This window comes from Meles meles, chromosome 12 (genome assembly GCF_922984935.1).
Source record: "Meles meles chromosome 12, mMelMel3.1 paternal haplotype, whole genome shotgun sequence".
Taxonomy (NCBI): domain Eukaryota; kingdom Metazoa; phylum Chordata; class Mammalia; order Carnivora; family Mustelidae; genus Meles; species Meles meles.
Window position 1 is genome coordinate 51249610 of NC_060077.1, and position 22580 is coordinate 51272189.

General features: G+C 42.4%; 1 protein-coding gene across 1 annotated transcript in view; it reads right to left on the reverse strand.

Moving 5' to 3' along the window:
* CHST9 (carbohydrate sulfotransferase 9) overlaps positions 1-15313 on the reverse strand; it is a 28547-nt gene extending 13234 nt beyond the window's left edge. The window contains exons 1-2 of the mRNA XM_046024353.1: positions 15304-15313; positions 13944-13981 (exon numbers count right to left, since the gene is read on the reverse strand). Coding sequence (XP_045880309.1) covers positions 13944-13981; positions 15304-15313 — 48 coding nt within the window. The remainder of the gene's footprint in view (positions 1-13943; positions 13982-15303) is intronic.
* Positions 15314-22580: the final 7267 nt, after the last annotated feature.

Below are 22580 nucleotides of genomic sequence, written 5' to 3' on the forward strand. Positions count from 1 at the left end.
GTGTTTCCCTAGAAGCAGACCTTGAGTCAAAGATTTGAGGCAAGTGGCTAATTTGGAGTAGGTTCTGGCAAATACATGTAGGACAATAGGAAAATAAGATAGGGAGGAGAAGGCAAAGAGGACAGAGTGAATTTTAAAGAAAGTTAGCACAGTCGGAACTGGATCTCAGGTCCACTGGGGAACTTTGAGAGCTCCAGAGTTATCCCACCAAATCCCATCAGCCATGGTTGGAGGCTCCTACAGGGAAGAGGTCTGGCAATTCTAGGCTGCTCTACAGGCAGCCAGGGTAAGCTCCTTCAGGCAGTGAGTCACAGGTGTTGGTAGTCAGCTGGAAGTCTGGCCAAAATGCAAGGAAATATTAAGAGATGAGAGGATATTACAAAGACACAGCCAGTGTTGTTATAGGAAGTCAATTAACATTCTAGTTCTATTTTTCCATTTTAAAGTGAGAATCCTAATATTTGTTCTTGGACATGTTGAAATGGAAGTGATAGCATTGGCTGGCATCCAGGATCCCAAACACCTCGCCCTTTGGAAGTGTCACTTGCCCTTTGGAGATGTTCATAGTGTGCGTTTGTGTACATATATATACAATAAGGCTGAGAAAATGAACCCATTATTCATTTAGAATCTCATCCTATTGAGCTGAACAAGACTATATAGATTGGTAAGAATTCTCTTGCCCAGAGCAGGCAGTCCTGTGACCTAGAACCAACTTTGAGCCAAAAAGCATCTTTGGACCCACTTACCCAAGGCCATCCTAAAATCTCAGCCCTCTGATTCTGACACACTGGTGGCAGAAAAAAAAAAGGAGTCTTTTTGAGAACGTGTTAGATAAATGCAGTTTCAAAGGGCCCAGTACAGTGTCTGACATATAGTAGTTTTCTCCAAAATGTTAACACATCCCGTCTCTGTGCCTTTCTTCTCTGGTTGTCCCTTGACACTGGGCAGCTCATGCAGAAGGCCCGCCTTCCCAGCTTCAGGCTGAAGTGACTAGAGCAACAGGTCCTATTCCTGGTCGATGTGATGAAGGTGGACACCAGTGAGGAGTGAGCACCTGCTGCAAAGGCAGCCCATCCCTAGGCCAGCAGGCAACCAGTAAGAAAGTTCGGAGTGATCACCTCTGCTCAGGGGTGTGGACAGTGACAGGCTAAGTCCATTAACCCATCTCCCCTCTGGCTGTGGGCTGGAAAACTAGTTATCGGTAAAGAGAAAAAAAGTAACAGCCTTAAAGAGATGCAGAGTCCAAGAGAAGAGCTTCGTCAAGGCCATGGTGGTGGTGAGGGTATGGGCGTGGGCGAGAACTCAGTCCCAGGAAGCGGGGTGTACTCCAGGCCTTGTTTCGTTCTATTGCCTATCAGTCCAAAGCCACTTGAGTTCTGGGAACGGCCACACTGTGAGAGCCACCGTGACACTGGCAGGAACACATTCCATTCGTCTTATTTGGTTAAGTGCCTGCCAGCCCCGGATCAGATCTGCCTGTGTCAGCACCGTTGAGCACCACACAGGCCTCTCTGGCTCAGTTGTCTGCATATCTGACAACTCAGCTTTACCCAAGGCTGCCTCCCCAAAGCCTGGCCCGGCTCTCTCAGTCCAGAGCAGGCCCCTCAGCCTTCAGTGCCCCTGTGGCTTACCTGGGCCCTGCACTAGGAAGAGAGGGTTGCCTTAGGCACCAGATCAGGCCTTGGCGATTGTGAGGCCATGCTGATGGGGATTTCCCGTGTGAAAAAGAACGCCCAGGGAGAAAGTAAGACAAACTCACAGCAAAGGAGAGGGACAGAGAGGCAGGGGGCAACAGAGTGAGTTACAAGATGAGGACATCAGAAGGAACAGATCTCTACCGAAACGATGATCAAAATGTCTATTTGTAGGTCTTATCTCTTCATGCCCTCAATTTTACCCATTTTATCTTACTGATATTATTTTAATCCAAATTTTGAAGATTTGGGGGGTTTCCAAATGAGTTGTTTCTCCTGAAGGTGAGTCTACTTGATTCAAGAAGTCATGGAAACTAAGAAGCATTAAGGGCCTTCGCCCTGGATACTCCTCTGGGTCCCCCTTTCTTCGCAAGGCCAGGTATGAGCAGCGCTGGTCCCGATCCCTTAGCTTGAGGCTGGGAGTCTTCAGGGTCTGTACAACTTCATTCCCCAAAGCTGGGATAGAATGAGCTGTGAGTGGACATGGGAGGATGACAGAGAGGTGCCTGCCCTCTGCAGCCCAGACTCGGTAAGTGCGAGTGGGACCCCGGTCAAGGCAGGCGGTGGTGCTGGGGGTCATCCAACCCTTTCCGTTGCTTTCTTTAGGCAGAGCCCAAGTCCCGGGAAGCAGCACGTACCTGGGGAAACTCTCCTGCCACCACCCAGTACCTATTAGTCCAAAGCTACTTGAGCCCTGGGAACAGCAATGCTAAGTGGGAGGGCAGGGCTTGTGTTGACATCCAACTACCATTTTCTTATATCCAGTCACTGATGGACTGTCTAACCTATTTATAGAGACACTGATATCATCCAGCCAGCAAGCAGGATTCTCTGAAGGTCCTTCAGACATGGCATCCTTGCCTCCCTTGCCTCCTTACAATGCTGTAATCTGCTCCTTGGAAGGAATGAACACATCTCGGCACCCCTCGCTCAGAAATAACACCACAGCTTCTTGATTCCACCTACTTCCCACACAAGGGAAAGCTGTGTGCAACCAGGGGAAGGAAGCCTCGGGCTCCACACAGGGGATTTCCGTAGGGTCTTCTAGAACTGAAGGCCACTGGTAACTAGCCTGTAGCCTGTAGCCTGTAGCCAGTGTGGTGACTGAAAGTAGATGGAGGTGTGCTTCTAGATCAGTTCTCAGACCCATGGGGAAAAGCCTCCTGCCTCACCTGTGACTCAAGATCCATCCAGTGAGATTCCCAGGTTCAGAGCACGCTCCCTCCTGAGCGAGGAGGGGTATGCTGATACTAGACAGCAGGGAAGGGTCAGTTTGCCTGTCTTGACCCCCGCCAGGTCTCTGGTCTCCTTTAGTTAAAGGCAAGCTCCTGGACCGAGGCCACAGGGAGAGGATGAGTGTGAGTTGGCATTGGATCGATATACACACGTTGCTTAACGTGAAACTGTCAATTGCTATTATACCAGTGCTTTTCTACCAAATCAACCTCCCTCACTGGAATAGCATCTCTAACAGAAGAGCTTGGTGGGAGTTGACTCAGCTTCCCATCCATAAGACAGAGAATGGTGCCTCCCTAATGCAGCTGTGAAAAATAATGAAATATATCTATAATGCCCAATGTGCAGTATATACTCATAAAATGTGGCTTTTAACTATGACTTTTATATTTCTGCTGAGAGTATCACCTTTCTGCGGTAACCCCAGGGACCTCGCGTTAATCTTTGTCTTAGACTGTTACTTCCCTTCATATTCAGACACCAAATTCTATTCAGTTTTTCTCTACAGTGTTCATTCCCGGTATCAATATAGGATGCACACACATTTTTTTTTCATGCCCAGACTACTGTTACTGCCTGCCCACAGGATGAATTAAGTGAAGCATTTGTTTGAGAAACATTTATTGAGCATCTAATATGTGTAGTGTTTAATGCCTTGGGACAAACAACTCTGAGAAGGGTCCTGCTCTCCTGGTACTCAGGTTCTTGTGGGTGGAGGTAGCTAATGTGCAAATAAACAAAGGAATAATCAAGAAAAAAATCATCACTGGTGGTAAGTGAGAACAAACACCAACGCGGACAGTGATGGGAGTGTGAGTAACGGGGCCGGAAAAGAAATGGAGCCACCACAGATGGTAGATGGCTAGGGAGGATCTGTTTCGGGAGAAGCTAGTGCAGCAGAGGTCTGAATGACAAACATGTCTGTCAGGGGCAGCGAGTGAAAGGGTCTTCGTGTGGGGATGAGACAGGCCAGGTGGAAGGACGCAGGGTAGGGCCCGTGTGGTTATCGCATGAGTGGGAAAGGCACAGTGACACAAGACGAAATCGAAGAGGAGGGTGGGACCCTATCTTGTAGGACAATCAGACAGTGGAGAGCATAGGAAGGACGCTGGGTCTCATCAGAAGCGTCATATTAGCCGCTGGAGGTCTCAGAGAGGGCAAGAACATGATGTGACTAATGTTTTATAAAGCTCACTCTCCCAGCCCAGTGGAGACTGGACCGGGGGCCTGGCAGGAGGGGAAGCAGAGTAGACTGGAGAGAGGCTGGTGTCTGGGACCACTGGAGACAGAGCAACAAGGAAAATACAGGATATGGTTTTAAGAAAATTCCACACTCGTTTTCCCGAGGTCATTTCTCAACTCTCAAAACTTTGTTGCCAGCGCATTGTACTTCCCGCTGAATCAAATCTAAATAAATTTGGCTTCAAGTTCTCCATGATCCTTCCCTGGCCTCTTTTTGTTGATTGTTGACTTCTCCGAACTCCCACAGTGTCTATACCGGGTGGTTAAGAGCAAGTAAACAATAACACAGTCTGTCATTCTATGCAGCACTTAAGGCGTGTTAGTCTTCTCTTCCAAGATAGACAATTCCCTTAGAAGAGGGTCGGTGCTGGCACTTTCCTCCATATCTCGTCGCACTAAGCTCAGCTCTGAGCGTAGGGCATGTACTAAAATTGCTTATTGATTGATTAAAAACATACATGAGTAGCATTCATCTCCTCCGTATTTCTTTCATATGAGGAAGGGTGATTATCTGTCAATATTCATTGCGCCATTGAACCAATATGCAATGCATTAATCATCTCTGAGATAACCAGATGAGGCTTTCTTGTAATCTTTCTATTTTGCTGAGATAATTTCACTTGCTTTGGAGTTTATGAGGCCATAAGTGGCTCCCATCTGTTGATGAACATATTTCTAAGAGTCATTTAGTATCAAGTATGGAATACTTGAGGGGAAGTTAAATCGTAACTTTTATATTAAGTGTCATCTTAGTAACAGAACCAAAATTGGAAGCATGTGTTCAATTTTGGTCTTTCATTTTCAGAGCTTTAGGTCAGGCAGAGAATTAATTTCATTTGTTTACAAAGTAGATTATGCCTAATAAAATCTATTTTGTTTATGGTCACATTTTAGTCAATCCATTGCCTTAGAAAATGAGAGAAATCTGATTGGCTAATCATTCAACAAAGTAAATTACATTATTCCACATCCACAGAACATTGGCCTAATTTAATTATTCAGTAATAGCATGATGAAAATACTCCCCTTTAATACATTTTGAGCAAGGCGCATACCCATGATGAAACAGTGAAGAATCGCGTTTATTCCTTCCTTGTTTGATGACTGACCATGGAATGTAACATAACATTTCTGTGAATAATAACTTTTTCCACAGGGAGGATAATAAACACAAGGTAGCTTTCACTAGGGATCCTTTCTGGTACTCTGAGTTTTCACTACTCGTCTGTATATTTTACAAGAACAGAAATCGGTTCTCTGTAAGTGCTACTTTACAAATAAAGTTGAAATGATATTGGTTTCAAGTTATGCATAATGAAAGAAATAAGTGGGCTCACTTTTTTCTCTCTACTGAGAGGTAGAAAAAAAACTCTCCAGGACACTTTCTTTGCCTCCTGAGATTTTGACAAAAGACCAAGGAACATTTCCTCAACAAAATGCAGGTACACACAAAAGTTCACACAAACTCAAAAGGAATCTCTTGATGGATGCCCAGGGGATCTGCACTGAGGCGGTTTAAACTGTATATATAATGTGGTTTCTGGAGAGTTGGTCTAGTATTAATGACCACTTCTTGTCCTTTTTTCCTTTTTGGGGGTTTTAGAAATATGTAGGGTGGTCAAATATTGGAAATAGTGAAATTCACACTGATAAAGATCAAACAGTATTTAAAGTTTCAAAATGCAAAGGAAATATGGAGTACATCTGAATTAAGCAATGACAGGTATACACTACAAAAATACTTCTGATCCCTTGATCACTACTTCTTAAAACACAAATTTTTATGTCAACCAGCCACTTTTACTCAAAATGATGACCCTTTAAGCACCTCTTTCCTGCAATCCCAAAGATACTAAGTTCTCACTTGATGCTTACTCAGTTCCTAATCATGAGGAGAAAGAGCAATATGGGTAAAATAGTTTAAAGGTAGACAAAACCAAAACCAAACCAAACCCCGTGGTTTCGAGTATATACCAAACTAGGATGACATGTTGGCTTCGTGGCCCATATTGATCAAAGCTTTAATCCTAGAAATGAAAAAGAGACATTCCACTTGGAGGTGGTGTTCGAGCTGGGGAATACTAATCATTGCACTCTTGGCGCCTAGAACTTGGCTGCTGAGGCTCGTTGCTCCGTGTGGAAAGAATAATCCCAAACGAAGGTGCTAACCATTTTGGCTCATAAAATCTGCTAAGTTGAAAAATTCCTATTACCCAAATTATTCATCTTGAGCTCCAAGTGCTAGCAAGGAGGGAGGGATGTGATTAGAAAAACTCAAAAGAGGGGAAGAAAAAGAAGGAAAACAGATTGACAAGAAAATCATTCGTGGGATCCATTTCACTGGGTTAGCGGTAGCGTCTTACGGTGGTGTGATTCCTTCACATGAGATGGCAAATTAGCTCTTTTTGCTCTTTTTCAGAAATGCTACATTTTTGGTGCAGAGCTTCCATATCCCAGGTTTTCTCACATGAGGGTACATACAATGACACAGTGATAACTAAGAATGAAGAACTTTTAAGAGAGTTTTTAGAAGTAAGGTACTTTTCTGGAAAATAAAGGAACAAGAGCATATCTTTATAGTTGGTCTATTTCCATTCTGCTTTATGTTCATGGTGTTTCTGCTGGGGTTCGGTTGAGGAAAATTGCCAGTGGGCAGCAGATTATCCCAACCTATACTTTTTTTTCTCAGTTTTTAATCTCTATTCAGGTGACAAAATCGTTTTTCTCTTGGACCAGATTCACTTGATTTTTCACTTACATAATTTAAAAGGTAATTTAAGGCTTAACAGGAACCCCAGAGTGAGTATAGGCTCATCTTGTTGCTCTGGGGGGAAAAAACTTAACATCATAAGTATCTGTGTTCTAGGGTCTCACCATCAGTGGCTTTAGGATTAGTGTCAAAGTTGGGGTGCCGGATTAGGGTGGTCATGGTGGGATCATTTAGTTAAGAGGAAAACTTCCAGACAAGTAGCGATATAGACCAATAGCGAAGAGAAAGGAATTCAGAATGATAATATATCTGGATTCTGATTCTGACTCTACCACTCACCAGTCAGGTGCCTTTAAATAAAGGTATTTCAAGCAGTATAGAATAGTGGTTGGTGCTTACACGGTCAAGTTCTATTATTTCAATCCTGGCATGTGATCTTGGGCAAGCCACTTAATGAACCGTGAATCCCTTGATTTGTACCTACCTCGCAAGATCACTGCTTGTAAGGTTTAAATGAGGTTTAAATGAGATAATTTTACGTAAAATTGAGCCTCGTGCCCGCACACAGCTCATCAAGGCCTAGTAACAGCGTTGACTGGTATTATTAATAATTGAGTGCAAAGCGTTGCAGAACCTGAAAAATTACGAAATCTTTCAAGCTTGAGTTTCCACCTGTAGAAAAAGGAGATTAAAATATGTATCCTCATAGCGTTGTGACAGATAAATGAAATGGAGCATTGAGTGGTTGGCACAATCAGTGGGTGCAATTATTCGGACGCATTTTGAGTGCTTGAGTGAGAACTATCCGCATATTTGATTGCTAATAGATCATGCAGTGTTGCTAATAAACAATTCTCTTAATCTCCGTCATTATTTGCTTCTAGTGCTCATGCTTTTAAAGTACCCGAGAGCCATTTTCTCATCCTCCCTCTGTCTTAAGGGTTTATTTCCACAGACCGCTCTCTGTTGTCTGTTTCCTCAGACACCCTTACACAATATTTTAATTTCCTTGGCTTCTGATTAAAGAGGTGAGCTCCAGCCTTTTGACATTTACACCTACGTATTTTCTAGATAGGAAGCCATCTGACCTTTAATAAAGATCATCTTTTATAAATCCTGCTTTGTTAAACACTATGCACACTACTATCACTTTGGGAGCCTTTCAGTCTCGCTTTCAAGCATTCTTTAAAAAGGCTCATAAATTGGACAGCTTTTCTAAAGCATAATTTCCAGTTCTGGAAGGTAATCTTCAAAGAGAATGAGGGGGATGGGATCTTTATGAGTTCCATTAGTGCTAAACTTGAAGTGAGAAACTCTCTTTAGGTCAAAGTTGTCTGCTTGAGTGCATGACCATTTTGATAAGAATAGTGCGAGGTAATATAATCCCACTTTAAATTTAGAAGTTGTGAAGTTCATGCTACACTGAAAAGGTAGCAGTGAATGGCACTGCCATCCTTGCATTCGAGAAAAAGAAAAAAAAATCAGGTGCTCATGTCTTGACCCAAGCAAACCATTTAACATCCTACAGGATGTGGTGGGATGTGGACACGAAGATAAAACAGAGGTGTGGGTCTTCCTGCCCTTTGATTCTTTCATCCCTCTGACAGTGGGATCATTATTCATAGAGACCATGTGCATTCTTAGCTTATCATTTCTGTTTCTACCTGAGATTTCTTGCTGGGGAGGGCAAAGGACAACGCTTGGTTCCCATTGTGTAGGTATCAATGACAAAACAGTTTAGAGCAGCTCCGTGTATAGGGAGTGGGCAGCCCACATTTAGCATCCCTCTGGCTATCCAGACAATACTTTGGTGACTTGAAAAAGTTACATCTGACCAGCAACTGGTTGGCTATTTATGATGTGCAAGGTCTAATGGTAGACACTGAAATGAACCAAACATGACTTTGTCTTGTTAGGATTAGATCATCCAGTTACAAAATCATATAGGAACAAATAATTGGAAACTAGAGTAGAACATGCAAAAGTAGCAAAAGGACTGAAAAATAGTATGGGAGCATAGAAGAGGGAGAAATTATTCTTAGCTACATAATGAAGGAGAATTTCATGGAAGAGGTGGTATTTAAGTTAGGTCTTGGAATATGAGTAAATTTTGCATGTGCAGGAAAAGGGGTTACGATGTTGGTGGAACAGGTTTCCATAGCACACGATCATTTTACAGAAAGGAGCAGAATGGGAAATGAATCTAGGGAGGAGTGTCCAAAGTATTATGGGGTCACAAGGCCCTGGGTTTCATACTCAAAGGCTAGCGTTTTATCCTATAGACAATATATGAGTGGGTTCAATCTGGGCTTTTTATGAGACTCACATATTGAGTTTCAAAGCTGCAGGTGTGTGAGCAGAATCATTCTCAACATTTTTGGGCCCAGAGCAAGAGCACGAATGGAGGCCCACATCCTGTGTGTCTAAATATTTCGAAGTTTCAAAGTAACCAATACCCAATATATGGTCCTCATTTCCACCCAGGGTCTGCAGCTTGTCCAGAGGGGGACCGTCCTGGGCCTAGAGGCCATAGGAGCCCTGCTCTCCCCGGGAGCCACCCTGCCACTGACGACCTGAGTGGTCCGTGGATCTTTAGGAGGAAGTCAAGGCAGAAGCCACAGTCAGGCCGGAGACTAGATCTGCTGAAGGAGGTGGATGACTCAGGCTCTTTAGTTTCCTTGGCCAGGGTGGGGTGGGGGGCAGGGATCATGCTTCACTTACCTCACAGCTCACTTTTCTGACTTCAGCATTGTGAGACGTTTCTAAATATCACCTGAAATTGCATCCCCCACTCCACCTCTCTCCAAAGCAGAGAGAAGGGCAGAAGTACACCTTAAAGCTCTCAAAGCCCCTCCTTCCTTGGTTTCCAAGCCCAATCCTACTCCACTGGATGAAGGGGTCCGATTCAGCTGCTCTGTCCTGCTCCCTCCCCCCATCTTAGGTGCACTCCACTGAGTATCAAACTTCAATAAAACACCAAGCTCCAAAGAAAAAAAGTCTTTGCATTTCTGCATTCGTGATGTCTGGGGTCTTGGAAATATATGACCCCTTTTGGCCTGGTCTAAGGGTTGTGCTAGGTCTGAATCCAACTCCTGACCCAGAATTTCTTGGGGTGGGGTAGGAGTGCAGTCTCAGGTTTGTGCAACAAAACCTCATATGGGAGTATAATGCACAAGGGGGGCTCGTCATTACTGCTAAATGGGGGGGAGGTGTTTCGGTTTGATTTTTATTTTGCAGCAGAAGATGGATACAGAGGGTTGGTATTTCAGAAAGCAAAGAGGAGGAGCAGGGAAGATGAATGGAAAGGCGGTGAACAGAAGCAGGAGAGTCACAGGGAGCAAAGGAGATGAGGGTCTGGAGGAAGCGGGGTTGAGGGGAGGGTTGGGAGGAGGGGGAGCTGGAGGGAGGGATGTCAGGAGGTCACATCATAAATGCTCAGTGGTCAAAGGGAAAGTTAGGTTCAAGGATCACTCAGAGGTCCCAGGATTTTTATGGTTGAACTGTGTCTCCCAGACAGGTGTATATAATTCCTAACTCCTGATATTTGTCAGTGTGACCTTATTTGGAGAGAGGGTACTTGCAGATGTCATCAAGTTAAGATGAGGTCATTAAGATGGCACCCTAACCCCATATGGCCAGTGTCCTCATAAGAAGAGAAGAGATGGGGCGCCTGGGTGGCTCAGTTGGCTAAACATCCTGACTCTTAGTTTTGGTGCAGGTCATGATCTCGGGATCAGAAGACCCACCTCCAACTCTGCGGCGAATCTGCTTGAAGCTTCTCTCCCTCTGCCCCTCCCCCCACTCTCTGTTTCTTTTTCTCTGTCTCAGATAAATAAAATAAATCTTTAAAAAAAGAGAGAGAGAAGAGAAGAGACATGCAGGGAGATGCCACGTGCCCACAGTCAGAGATGGAAGCTGGAAGTCAACACCAAGGACTGCCGGCCGCCACCCAGCAGCCAGGAGGAGGCAAGGAGGGATCCTCTCCTACAGGTTTTGGGGGGAGCAGGGAGTCCTATCAACACCTGGAGTTTTTGGACTTTTAGCCTCCAGAACAGAGACAACCCATTTCCATTGTTTGAAAGCACCCAGTTGGTGGGAGTTTGTTACCACAGCCCTAGGAACGGACGCACAGCTTCACGGCGCAGCAACAGGGCTGGCCCTCTCTCAACTGGCATGCAGTGAGGGCCAGCCTTTGTCCCAGCCAGCGTCTGGGTGGGGATGTTCTCTCCAACGTGCATGTCCTCTCCACAAGAAATGAAGCCCCTCTCTGTCACCTCGCCATGCAAAAACAAAGTCTTAATTCACAATGGGTTTCAATCCTCTATTATTCAAAAAGGCATACACAGAAGGTATTAATTTACTACAGGTTTCCCTTGTCTACTCTGTAAGAAGGCAGTTTCCAAGTTGAAGTGAAAAGGTTTTATGTACCGTATTCCCATTCTGTACGGGCGATATTCTAATAGAGGTTTCGAAGGTATTTTTGGTAGCATTTTAGGGTATTATCTTTCATCTCCCCTAGTAAAAATTATTCAGAAAACCTAAAGGAGATTTCATCTCTAGAAGGAACATTTTTCAGAGAGGAAATGGTTGCAGCACCAAACTGCCAAAGAGACAGCTGAAAAAATGGGTCATGCTTTCATCCCATTCTGGGACATAAGCTGCCAAGCAGTTCACTGCTCATTTTTGTCCTCTTCTCGTAAACAAGCTGCGTTAACAAGTTACTTTAAAAAAGCATACTAATTTCCCCAGTGAGTTACACAGGAAAGAATCCAGCATTCCCTCCAGAGAACTCAAATAGTTGTTTGTTCTCAGAGCTCAGGTGTGGTAAAATTGCTGTTGGCTAAAAATGCAGGCTGGCTATTGGCCAAGGGGCTGGAGCTTTCCATCCGCTCCAGCCATGATTTCTCACATTGGTGTGCAATTCGTCGCTTACTTAATGGAAAAAGAAAAAAAAAAAAAGGACTCGATTTTCAGTTTCAATTTAATTACACAATCTATAGTGCCCGTTGGGAAGGATTTAGGGGCAAAGATTAATGCTCAACAGTGCTCCGTTTTACATTCTTCTCTGATAAAGAACACTGTATCGATCATCCAAAGTGAGTTTTCAAATTCGTTTTTTAAAAGCCAAATTTGGGGGGGGGGGGGTTGGCCCATTGATTTAAAGAAGGGGTGTGACTTCATTTCTTGATTCTCTGCCAAAATCAATAAATTAGAGGTGTAAGGTGCTTCTTTGTATTGTATTGTCTGTGTGTTCGTGAGAGTGGAGAGCTCTTCTCTACTTGGGAGAAGAAAGAATAGAAATTCTCTTGTAAAATTAGACATACCAGCTGCAGACACCGAACAATACAACTGTCTGTTCTGAGAATGACTGAATAACAAAATATACTTAAGACCCTTCCTTGTATAACGAATGTACTGAAGACCCTTCCTTATTATGTTAAAGTCCAAAGAATCTCCCTCTCTTATTGGGACTGGAAACCATTATGATTTCATCTGGCAACACATCAGTGTTTCAGATTACAAGTAAATATTTGGTGTTCTATTTTGGTGTCCACATATTCTGTTAGTTTAGCCAAATGTAAAAAGAAGGAAAGTATAGGAAATGAAAATCTGCCCATAAGAGGTGGCCTTAATATATGTGTTGGTCAACTGCTTTAACTTGTTAACTTAATAAAGAAAACAGGTCTCTTTATAAGAAAAAGTATTCCCTATGTGACTTAAATAAATAAAAATGGTAGCAATAAACTTTACCGGTGAACTGTTGCTCAGCCTTACCAAACGACTTGAGCACATACAAATAACTGAAAATACAGTGATCAAGAAATGAAGCTCAAGGAGCAAATAAACTACTTGAAATGGCTCACTGAGTTTTCCATTGCGCAAGGATGACAGTTTCAAATATCAAGATGGCTGCTGCTATCAGTCAACATATCCAATTACAGGCAAAAGAAAAATGGTACCTGATCAGCATTAAATTTTGCGTCCTGAACTTGCGGTATAGTACATTAGGCTAATGAGTTAACTATTTTTAGAGCTTGATGAGTTACAGGGCATCTGGCACAGATTAGGTAAAGCTAGAACTTAATTGGGGTGGAATGACAATGAGGGCGAGACTTGGAACTTACTTGGGAGGGCATTAGAAGACTTTGGAAAATGTACTCTTGACTGGTTTAAAAGGAGACTTACCACTCTTCTCCTTGGCAAGGGTGAGTTATCATTTATGCCCGGGGAAAAACCATTAAAAAATAAAAGGACATGGAGATTTGTGTTTGCGAGTGGAGACCAAGCATGCCGCTATTGGCCCTCCTGGAGTCTGGTGGCATGGGCAGCCTTTGGGGAACGGCAGTCCTAACACCTATGGAAAGAAGAGGTGGGGTGGGAGGAGACAGGGTTTGGTGAAGCTCTCCCTTGGTTTCATGGGTGGCTGTAGTCAACTCCCTTCAACAGTGACACGGAATGACTCCATCTACCAGCAAATAAAATAAGTCTGTAACAAGACTGTGTAGGAAAGCAGTGAAGCAGACAGGAAGACGCTGGCCAACCGTGCTGCATAGAAATCAAAGAACAGAATGGAAAGTCAACCTGTATGTTTCCCCTGGGAGGGGTTCTGTTTGGAACTGTTTGGGAGGGAGTGACTTTTAGCTGGCCAATTTAAATCTTGGGAAGCTCACACAGGAGAGTCACCTTAGTTAAGGGAAAATTAGATACAAGTGTCTATTTGTAGCCATGAGAATATCAATGCAGAGGTCATGATATGTTGAAGGGAACCCTTGTAAATCAGAACTGGCAGAGTTTTACATCACTGTTTCCTTCGGATGGGGGTGTGTGGGGAGAAGGAAGGAGATGGGGAGACAGAGAAAGCAGGTGATCATCCATGTCTGACATGGATGTACAATGTACAAATACAATGAGAACAATGTATTCGTTCTCAGAACCAACGGCATGTATATTGCTTGTACTTAATTATTAGCAAAACCTTTTTTCCCCCCATATTTACAAATGCTTGACTATTAACATCTAAAGCATAACTCTATAATTTATGAGAAGGGAAGAAATACCTGGTCGGTGATATGTTCCTGGATTTTTTCTCTAGTCACTGAAAGAGAAAGCAAAAATAAATGTGACATTAAAGTGTGAAAAATGAATAAAATGCAGTACTGATCCCTTTTTTTTCTCACTCAAATTCCAAAGCAGTCAAGGGCTATCTGCATAAACACTTATATTGCGATATGGACCTTTATGATCACTCCAATAATTGCAAGGAAAAAAAAAAAAGCCAAACCTTAAATAAACCACATGAGGCAAAAATGTTAGAGAATGGAGGGGACATCCAATAAGGGTGATAACCCGAAGACTGCATGAAACTTTGGCAGAGAAGTGGAGAGAAAAAAGGACTGAGTAAAAACTTGAACAGCCAATCAAAGGTTTCCAAACCATGACAACCTGCTCAAGTATAATATGAACACTGAGCTCCCAGAACCTTGAGGACCAGAGAAGGAGCTCTAACGTGGCAGGTGGCAAGAGCACTACTTTTAAAATATTTTCTTTAACTCCTGAAGATAATAAAGACATTATTATACATTGTTGTTATGGTGCCGCAGAGATTAAAATGAAAACCAACAGTTTTATGAAAGGTATCTTGGTCAGGACAAAAAAAAAAAATCATGGTAATGTATGAAAGGTAACAGGGATATAAAGAATAAAGATGCTAAAATGGTAAAGCTTCATGGTGAAAAGAGCCTGAAAATGATCAGTGTTGTTTATGTCTTACATAGAAGAAAAAAATCCTTAGTAATAATAAATGATCAACAAACCAATCGACCAAGAAAGAGGGGAAAGAAGAAATTTTGCACCACTATAGTTATTAAGTGCTTGTGAACATCTTGGTATGATACACACTTGATTAAACATGTCCTTAAAATTTTTTATTTTATTTTATTTTATTTTATTTTTATTTTTTCTATTTTTATTTTTATTTTACATAAGATAACTGTGCAGTCACATGTATTTTTAGGAAACAATACAGACCGATCCTGGGTACACTTTACCCAGTTTTCCCTGATGGTAACATCTGGTAGATCAAAAGCTAGGATGCTGATACTGATGCAGTCGGGACCCAGAGCATTTCTGTCACTGCAAGGATCCTTCCTGGTGTGCTCTTAGAGCCCCACCTATTTCCTACCACCCCTTCCCTCCTTTTAGCCCTGGGAAACCACTAATCTGTTCTCCATCCATTTCAGAAATATTATATGAATGGGATCCTCCATTATAACCCTTGTGGTTGGTTTTCCACACTCAGCAGAGTTCCCCAGAGAGGCAGCCATGTTGGCCTGTGTATTCCTGTGCATTTTTTCCTTTTCATTGCTGCATAGTACTCCATGGTATGGAGGGACAAGGTGTGTGTTGCCATTCACCCACTGCAGGTCATCTGGGTAGTTGCTAGCTATTATGAATAAAGCATCTATCAACATTTGCATGCAGGCTTTTTTGTGAGGGTGAGGCTTTATTTCTCTGGGATAAACGTCCAGGAGCACAATCGCTGTGTTGTATGATAGTTGCAAGATTAGTTGTTCAACAAACTGCCAAACTTTTTTTTAAAGACATGTAATGAATAAGTGATATTTACTAATCAATTAATGAACCAAAAAAAAAAGCACATTTGAACATTTCACTAACGATTCAAGCACTAGGCCAAGTGTTTTATGAGACACGGCAGAAGTGTAAGGAGCACAGAAATTGGAATGACAGCGTTAAGAGTGGACTATCATGCCACTGTTACAAAATGCCAGGGGCCAAATTGGAGTCTTCAGATAATAAGAACCCATTTCCTTCCTTTCTTAATGGCATTGTCCTATGAGATACTCTTGATATGTTTTTTTTTAAAATTAATTTATTTATTTTTATTTGCTTATTTACAGCATAACAGTGTTCATTGTTTTGGCATCACACCCAGTGCTCCATGCAGTACGTGCCCTCCCTATTACCCACCACCTGGTTCCTCAACCTCCTACCCCACCCCACCCCCTCCCGCCGCCCCTTCATAACCCTCTGGTTGTTTTTCAGAGTCCATAGTCTCTCATGGTTCATCTCCCCTTCCAGTTTCCCTCAACTCCCTCTCCTCTCCATCTCCCCATGTCCTCCATGTTATTTGTTATGCTCCACAAATAAGTGAGACCATATGATACTTGACTCTCTCTGCTTGACTTATTTCGCTCAGCATAATTTCTTCCAGTCCTGTCCATGTTGCTACAAAAGTTGGGTATTCGTCCTTTCTGATGGAGGCATAATACTCCATTGTGTATATGGACCACATCTTCCTTATCCATTCATCCGTTGAAGGGCATCTTGGTTCTTTCCACAGTTTGGCGACCGTAGCCATTGCTGCAATAAACATTGGGGTACAAATGGCCCTTCTTTTCACTACATCTGTATCTTTGGGGTAAATACCCAGCAGTGCAATTGCAGGGTCATAGGGAAGCTCTATTTTTAATTTCTTCAGGAATCTCCACACTGTTCTCCAAAGTGGCTGCACTAACTTGCATTCCCACCAACAGTGTAAGAGGGTTCCCCTTTCTCCACATCCTCTCCAGCACACGTTGTTTCCTGTCTTGCTAATTTTGGCCATTCTAACTGGTGTTAGGTGGTATCTCAATGTTGTTTTAATTTGAATCTCCCTGATGGCTAGTGATGATGAACATTTTTTCATGTGTCTGATAGCCATTTGTATGTCTTCGTTGGAGAAGTGTCTATTCATATCTTCTGCCCATTTTTTGATATGATTATCTGTTTTGTGTGTGTTGAGTTTGAGAAGTTCTTTGTAGATCCTGGATATCAACCTTTTGTCTGTACTGTCATTTACAAATATCTTCTCCCATTCCGTGGGTTGCGCTTTGTTTTGTTGACTGTTTCCTTTGCTGTGCAGAAGCTTTTGATCTTGATGAAGTCCCAAAAGTTCATTTTTGCTTTTGTTTCCTTGGCCTTTGGAGACTTATCTTGAAAGAAGTTGCTGTGGCTGATATCGAAGAGGTTACTGCCTATATTCTCCTCTAGGATTCTGATAGATTCCTGTCTCACGTTGAGGTCTTTTATCCATTTCAAGTTTATCTTTGTGAACAGTGTAAGAGAATGTCGAGTTTCATTCTTCTACATATCGCTGTCTAGTTTTCCCAGCACCATTTATTGAAGAGACTATCTTTTTTCCATTGAATATTTTTTCCTGTTTTGTCGAAGATTATTTGACCATAGAGTTGAGGGTCCATATCTGGGCTCTCCACTCTGTTCCACTGGTCTATGTGTCTGTTTTTATGCCAGTACCACGCTGTCTTGGTGATCACAGCTTTGTAGTAAAGCTTGAAATCGGGTAACGTGATGCCGCCAGTTTTGTTTTTGTTTTTCAACATTTCCTTAGCAATTCGGGGTCTCTTCTGACTCCATACAAATTTTAGGATTATTTGCTCCAGCTCTTTGAAAAATATCGGTGGAATTTTGATCGGAATGGCATTAAAAGTATAGATTGCTCTAGGCAGTATAGACATTTTAACAATGTTTATTCTTCCAATCCAAGAGCATGGAACAGTCTTCCATCTTTTTGTGTCTTCTTCAATTTCTTTCATGAGTGTTCTGTAGTTCCTCGAGTACAGGTCCTTTACTTCTTTGGTTAGGTTTATGCCCAGGTATCTTATGGTTCTTGGTGCTATAGTAAATGGAATCGATTCTCTAATTTCCCTTTCTGTATTTTCATTGTTAGTGTATAAGAAAGCCACTGATTTCTGTACATGGACTTTGTATCCTGCCACGTTACTGAATTGCTGTATGAGTTCTAGTAGTTTGGGGGTGGAGTCTTTGGGGTTTTCCATATAAAGAATCATGTCATCTGCGAAGAGAGAGAGTTTGACTTCTTCCTTGCCAATTTGGATACCTTTTATTTCTCTTTGTTGTCTGATTGCCGTTGCTAGAACTTCTAATACTATGTTGAACAAGAGTGGTGAGAGTGGGCATCCTTGTCGTGTTCCTGATCTCAACGGGAAGGCTGCAAGCTTTTTCCCATTGAGGATGATATTTGCTGTGGGTCTTTCATAGATAGATTTTATGAAGTTCAGGAATGTTCCCTCTATCCCTATACTTTGAAGCGTTTTCATCAGGAACAGATGCTGGATTTTGTCAAATGCTTTTTCTGCATCAATTGAGAGGACCATGTGGTTTTTCTCTCTTCTCTTATTGATGTGTTCTATCACACTGATTGATTTGCGAATGTTGAACCAACCTTGCAACCCAGGGATGAATCCCACCTGGTCATGGTGGATAATCTTTTTAATGTGCTGCTGGATCCTGTTTGCTAGGATCTTGTTGAGAATATTTGCATCCATATTCATCAGTGATATTTGTCTGAAATTCTCCTTTTTGGTAGGGTCTTTGCCTGGTTTGGGGATCAGGGTAATGCTGGCTTCATAAAAAGAGTCTGGAAGTTTTCCTTCTGCTTCAATTTTTTGGAACAGCTTCAGGAGAATTGGTGTTATTTCTTCTTTGAAAGTTTGGTAGAATTCCCCAGGGAATCTGTCAGGTCCTGGGCTCTTGTTTTTTGGGAGGTTTTTGATCACTGCTTCAATCTCATTACTAGATATCGGTTTATTCAGGTTGTCAATTTCTTCCTGGTTCAATTTTGGGAGTTTGTAGCTTTCCAGGAATGCATCCATTTCATCTAGGTTGCTTAGCTTATTGGCATATAACTGTTGGTAATAATTTCTGATGATTGTTTCTATTTCCTTGGTGTTAGTTGTGATCTCTCCCTTTCCATTCATAATTTTATTAATTTGGGCTTTCTCTCTTTTCTTTTGGATTAGTGTGGCCAATGGTTTATCGATCTTATTGATTCTTTCAAAAAACCAGCTTCTAGTTTCATTGATACGTTCTACTGTATCTCTCGTTTCTACCTCATTGATCTCTGCTCTAATCGTGATTATTTCCCTTCTTGCATGTGGAGTTGGTTTGATTTGTTGTTGATTCTCCAGTTCTTTAAGGTGTAGAGACAGCTGGTGTATTCTGGATTTTTCAATGTTTTTGAGGGAGGCTTGGATGGCTATGTATTTCCCCCTTAGAACCGCCTTTGCTGTATCCCATAGGTTTTGGACCGAGGTGTCTTCATTCTCATTGGTTTCCATGAATTGTTTAAGTTCATCTTTGATCTCCTGGTTGATCCAAGCATTCTTAAGCAAGGTGGTCTTTAGCTTCCAGGTGTTTGAGTTCCTTCTGAACTTTTCCTTGTGAATGAGCTCCAGTTTCAAAGCATTGTGATCGGAGAATATGCAGGGAATAATGTCAGTCTTTTGGTATCGGTTGAGTCCTGCTTTGTGACCCAGTATGTGGTCTATTCTGGAGAAGGTTCCATGTGCACTTGAGAAGAATGAGTATTCTGTTGTTTTAGGGTGGAATGTTCTGTATATGTCTATGAGGTCCATCTGGTCCAATGTTTCATTCAATGCTCTTATTTCTTTATTAATTTTCTGCTTCGATGATCTGTCTATTTCTGAGAGAGGCGTATTAAGATCTCCTACTACTATTGTATTCATATCAATATGGCTCTTTATCTTGATTAATAGTTTTCTTACGTAATTGGGTGCTCCCATATTGGGGGCATAGATATTCACAATTGTTAGATCGTCTTGGCGGATAGTACCTTTAAGAATTATGTAGTGTCCTTCTGTATCTCTGACTACAGTCTTTAGTTTAAAATCTAATTTACCTGATATGAGAATTGCTACTACGGCCTTCTTTTGAGGCCCATTGGCATGAAAGATGCTTCTCCATCCCTTCACTTTCAGTCTGGGTGTATCCTTAGGTTCAAAATGGGTCTCTTGTAGACAACATATGGATGGGTCCTGTCGTTTTATCCAATCTGCAACCCTGTGTCGTTTTATGGGCGCATTTAGGCCATTCACATTGAGAGTGATTATTGAGAGATAGGTTTTTATTGACATCGTGTTGCCTTTGAAGTCTTTCTGTCTATAGATTGTTTCTATATTTCTGTTCAATGATATTCTTAGGATTTTTTCTCTTTTATAGGACCCCCCTTAATATTTCCTGCAGTGTCGGCTTGGTGGTTGCATAGTCTTCTAAGCCTTGCTGGTCTTGGAAACTCTTTATCTCTCCATCCATTTTAAATGTCAGTCTTGCTGGATAGAGTATTCTTGGTTGCATGTTCTTCTCATTTAGTACTCTGAATATATTTTGCCAGCCCTTCCTGGCTTTCCAGGTCTCTGTGGAAAGGTCTGACGTTATTCTAATGGGCTTTCCTCTGTATGTAAGAAGCTTCTTTGTCCTAGCTGCTTTTAAGAGGGTCTCTCTTGAAACATAATTCCCCATTTTAACGATAAGGTGCCGTGAGGACTTTCGAGAATCTAAAATCTTGGGAGGAGATCTTTCTGCCTCTAGTACATGAACATTGTTTCCATTCGTGAGATTGGGAAAATTTTCATAGACAACTTCTTCCACTATATCTTCTAGACTTCTTTCTTTTTCTTCCCCTTCAGGGATTCCAATAATTCTGACGTTGGAACGTTTCATGGCATCGTTTATTTCCCTGATTCTGTTTTCGTGGCTTCTGAGCTGTTTGTTCCAGGCTTCCTCCTGATCCTTTCTATCTGTTTGTCCTCCAGATCACTAATTCTATCTTCTGTCTCAGTTACCCTAGCTTTTAGAGAATTTAGATTGGACTGGAACTCATTGAGAGCATTTTGAACATCATCCCTGGTGGCTTTCAGTTCTGCCCTAACATTGTGAACATCATCCCTGGTGGCTTTCAGTTCTGCCCTAATCAATTCTGTTTGGTCATCCATGGCTTTCTCCAACCTAGCTATTGCCTGGATAATTGTTAGTCTGAATTCCTTTTCTGACATATTGTCTATGTCGATAGCCATTAGTTCTGTTGCAGAAGGCCCATCCTCTGTATTTTTCTTCTGTTGGGTATTCCTCCTCCTAGTCATTTTGGTAAGAGATGACTGAACAGATGCAGCTGGACTTATCGATTGTGGTGCAGTTAATGTGCACCCTGGAACGCTTCTGTGCAATCAGGATTCCCCACCCAAATGAGAGAAAAAAGAAAAGAAAAAGAAATAGAGAAGAAGAAAGAAAAAAAAAGGGGAAAGAAAAAAGGAAGAAAAAAAAAGAGAGAGAGAGAGATAGGAAAAAAAGGGAAGATACAAGAGAAGGCTCAGCCCAAATGGGCCACAAGGTAAGATTTGTGGAGTATACAAACAAAAACAGACAAACAAAAAGAGTGATAAAAGTATATGACAAGAGAAAAAAATATGTATATATAAGCAAAAAAAAAGGGAAAAACCTCCTCAGAAAGAACCCCAAGTATAAGATTTATATATTGTCAGGACAGACACAAATTCACAGAAACACTGACAGAAGGAAAAATTGGGAGAATGGTTATAGATTCTCAGTGTGGGTGAGGAAGGTTATTTTGATTCTTCCTGAAGGTATCTTGATGTTTTTGTTAAGGGACTCAACTTTCCTAAGTTACAGGGGGATTAGAAACTGGTTTGCCTATAGGGGTAGCATTGATTGGGGAAAGGGGGTTACCTTGAAGTTTAACTCTATATGTATAGTAGAAAATAAAAATTAAAAAAAGAATAAACTAGACTAAACTAAGTTAAAATTAAAAAAATAGAAAAACAAAAGAAAAACACGGGTGTATGTATCAAAAATTTCAGGTTAGAAGGTTATTAAAGAATTTGATGTACTGGACATCTCAGTGTGATGGTAAATAGGTTAAAAAATTATCAGTATGTATAAAAAAAAAAGAACCAGAATATTGGTAAAGAGTTAAAAATGAAAGTTGTATTTATGAAGTAGTGGTGGTTGTTCTCTTGTAGTCTTTTTTTTTTTTTTTTTTTTCCTTCCTTCCTGGTTGGTTTTCTGGGGGAGGGGCCTGCCACGTGGGTTTTCAGACAATGATGTTCCCTGAGTTAGGTCCTCCCACTCCCCTCAAGGGGGTGAGCTCTCTTTTTTTCAGGAAACTGGTTTTTTTTTTTCAGCCTTTTGTTCTCTGGGGGTTTTTATGTTCTTTCATCTGCTTTCTCTCGCCTTGACAGCTTTTGATGGTTTTTGGAGGTTTAGAGGAGAGCAAACAGCACCCCAACCTCCCTCTCAGAGAGAAGCCTCAGACTGTTTTGCAAAAGCTGCTGGCAGAGTTGGTTCTGGGTCACTGTCCCTGGGGATGCAGGAGCTCCTCATTGTGCCCAAAACCAGGGCAGCGGTGGCTGTCTAGGCAGCTCCAGACCGCCAGAGAAGTTCCGAGCAGAGATCGCGCACTGAGATTTTCCCGCTGTCCCGGGCTGGGAATGTCTGGTTTTTCCTGCTGCCAGAGCTCCAGGCTAGCGCCTATGAGCACCTATCCCAAGGGAGGGTGTGGGACGCGCGTGTTTCAGGATTGCCGTCAGGCCAGGCTCCCAGCCCCTCACCGGAGACAGACCCCACTCGTTCTCAGGCGCGCTGGCGTTCAGGTGCACTCGCGGCTCAGGGACGGAAACCTGATTTCTCCGCCGCACTCTCTCTGGCTCCGCGCCAGGGGAGGCTGTCCTGGGCCCGGGGACTTAGGTCCCTGACCCTAACCGCCCAGGTTCCCACTATTACCCCCCCCCACCGCGATCCTTTGCTGTTTGTTTTTTGAGTGCTTTCAACCAGACTCCAAG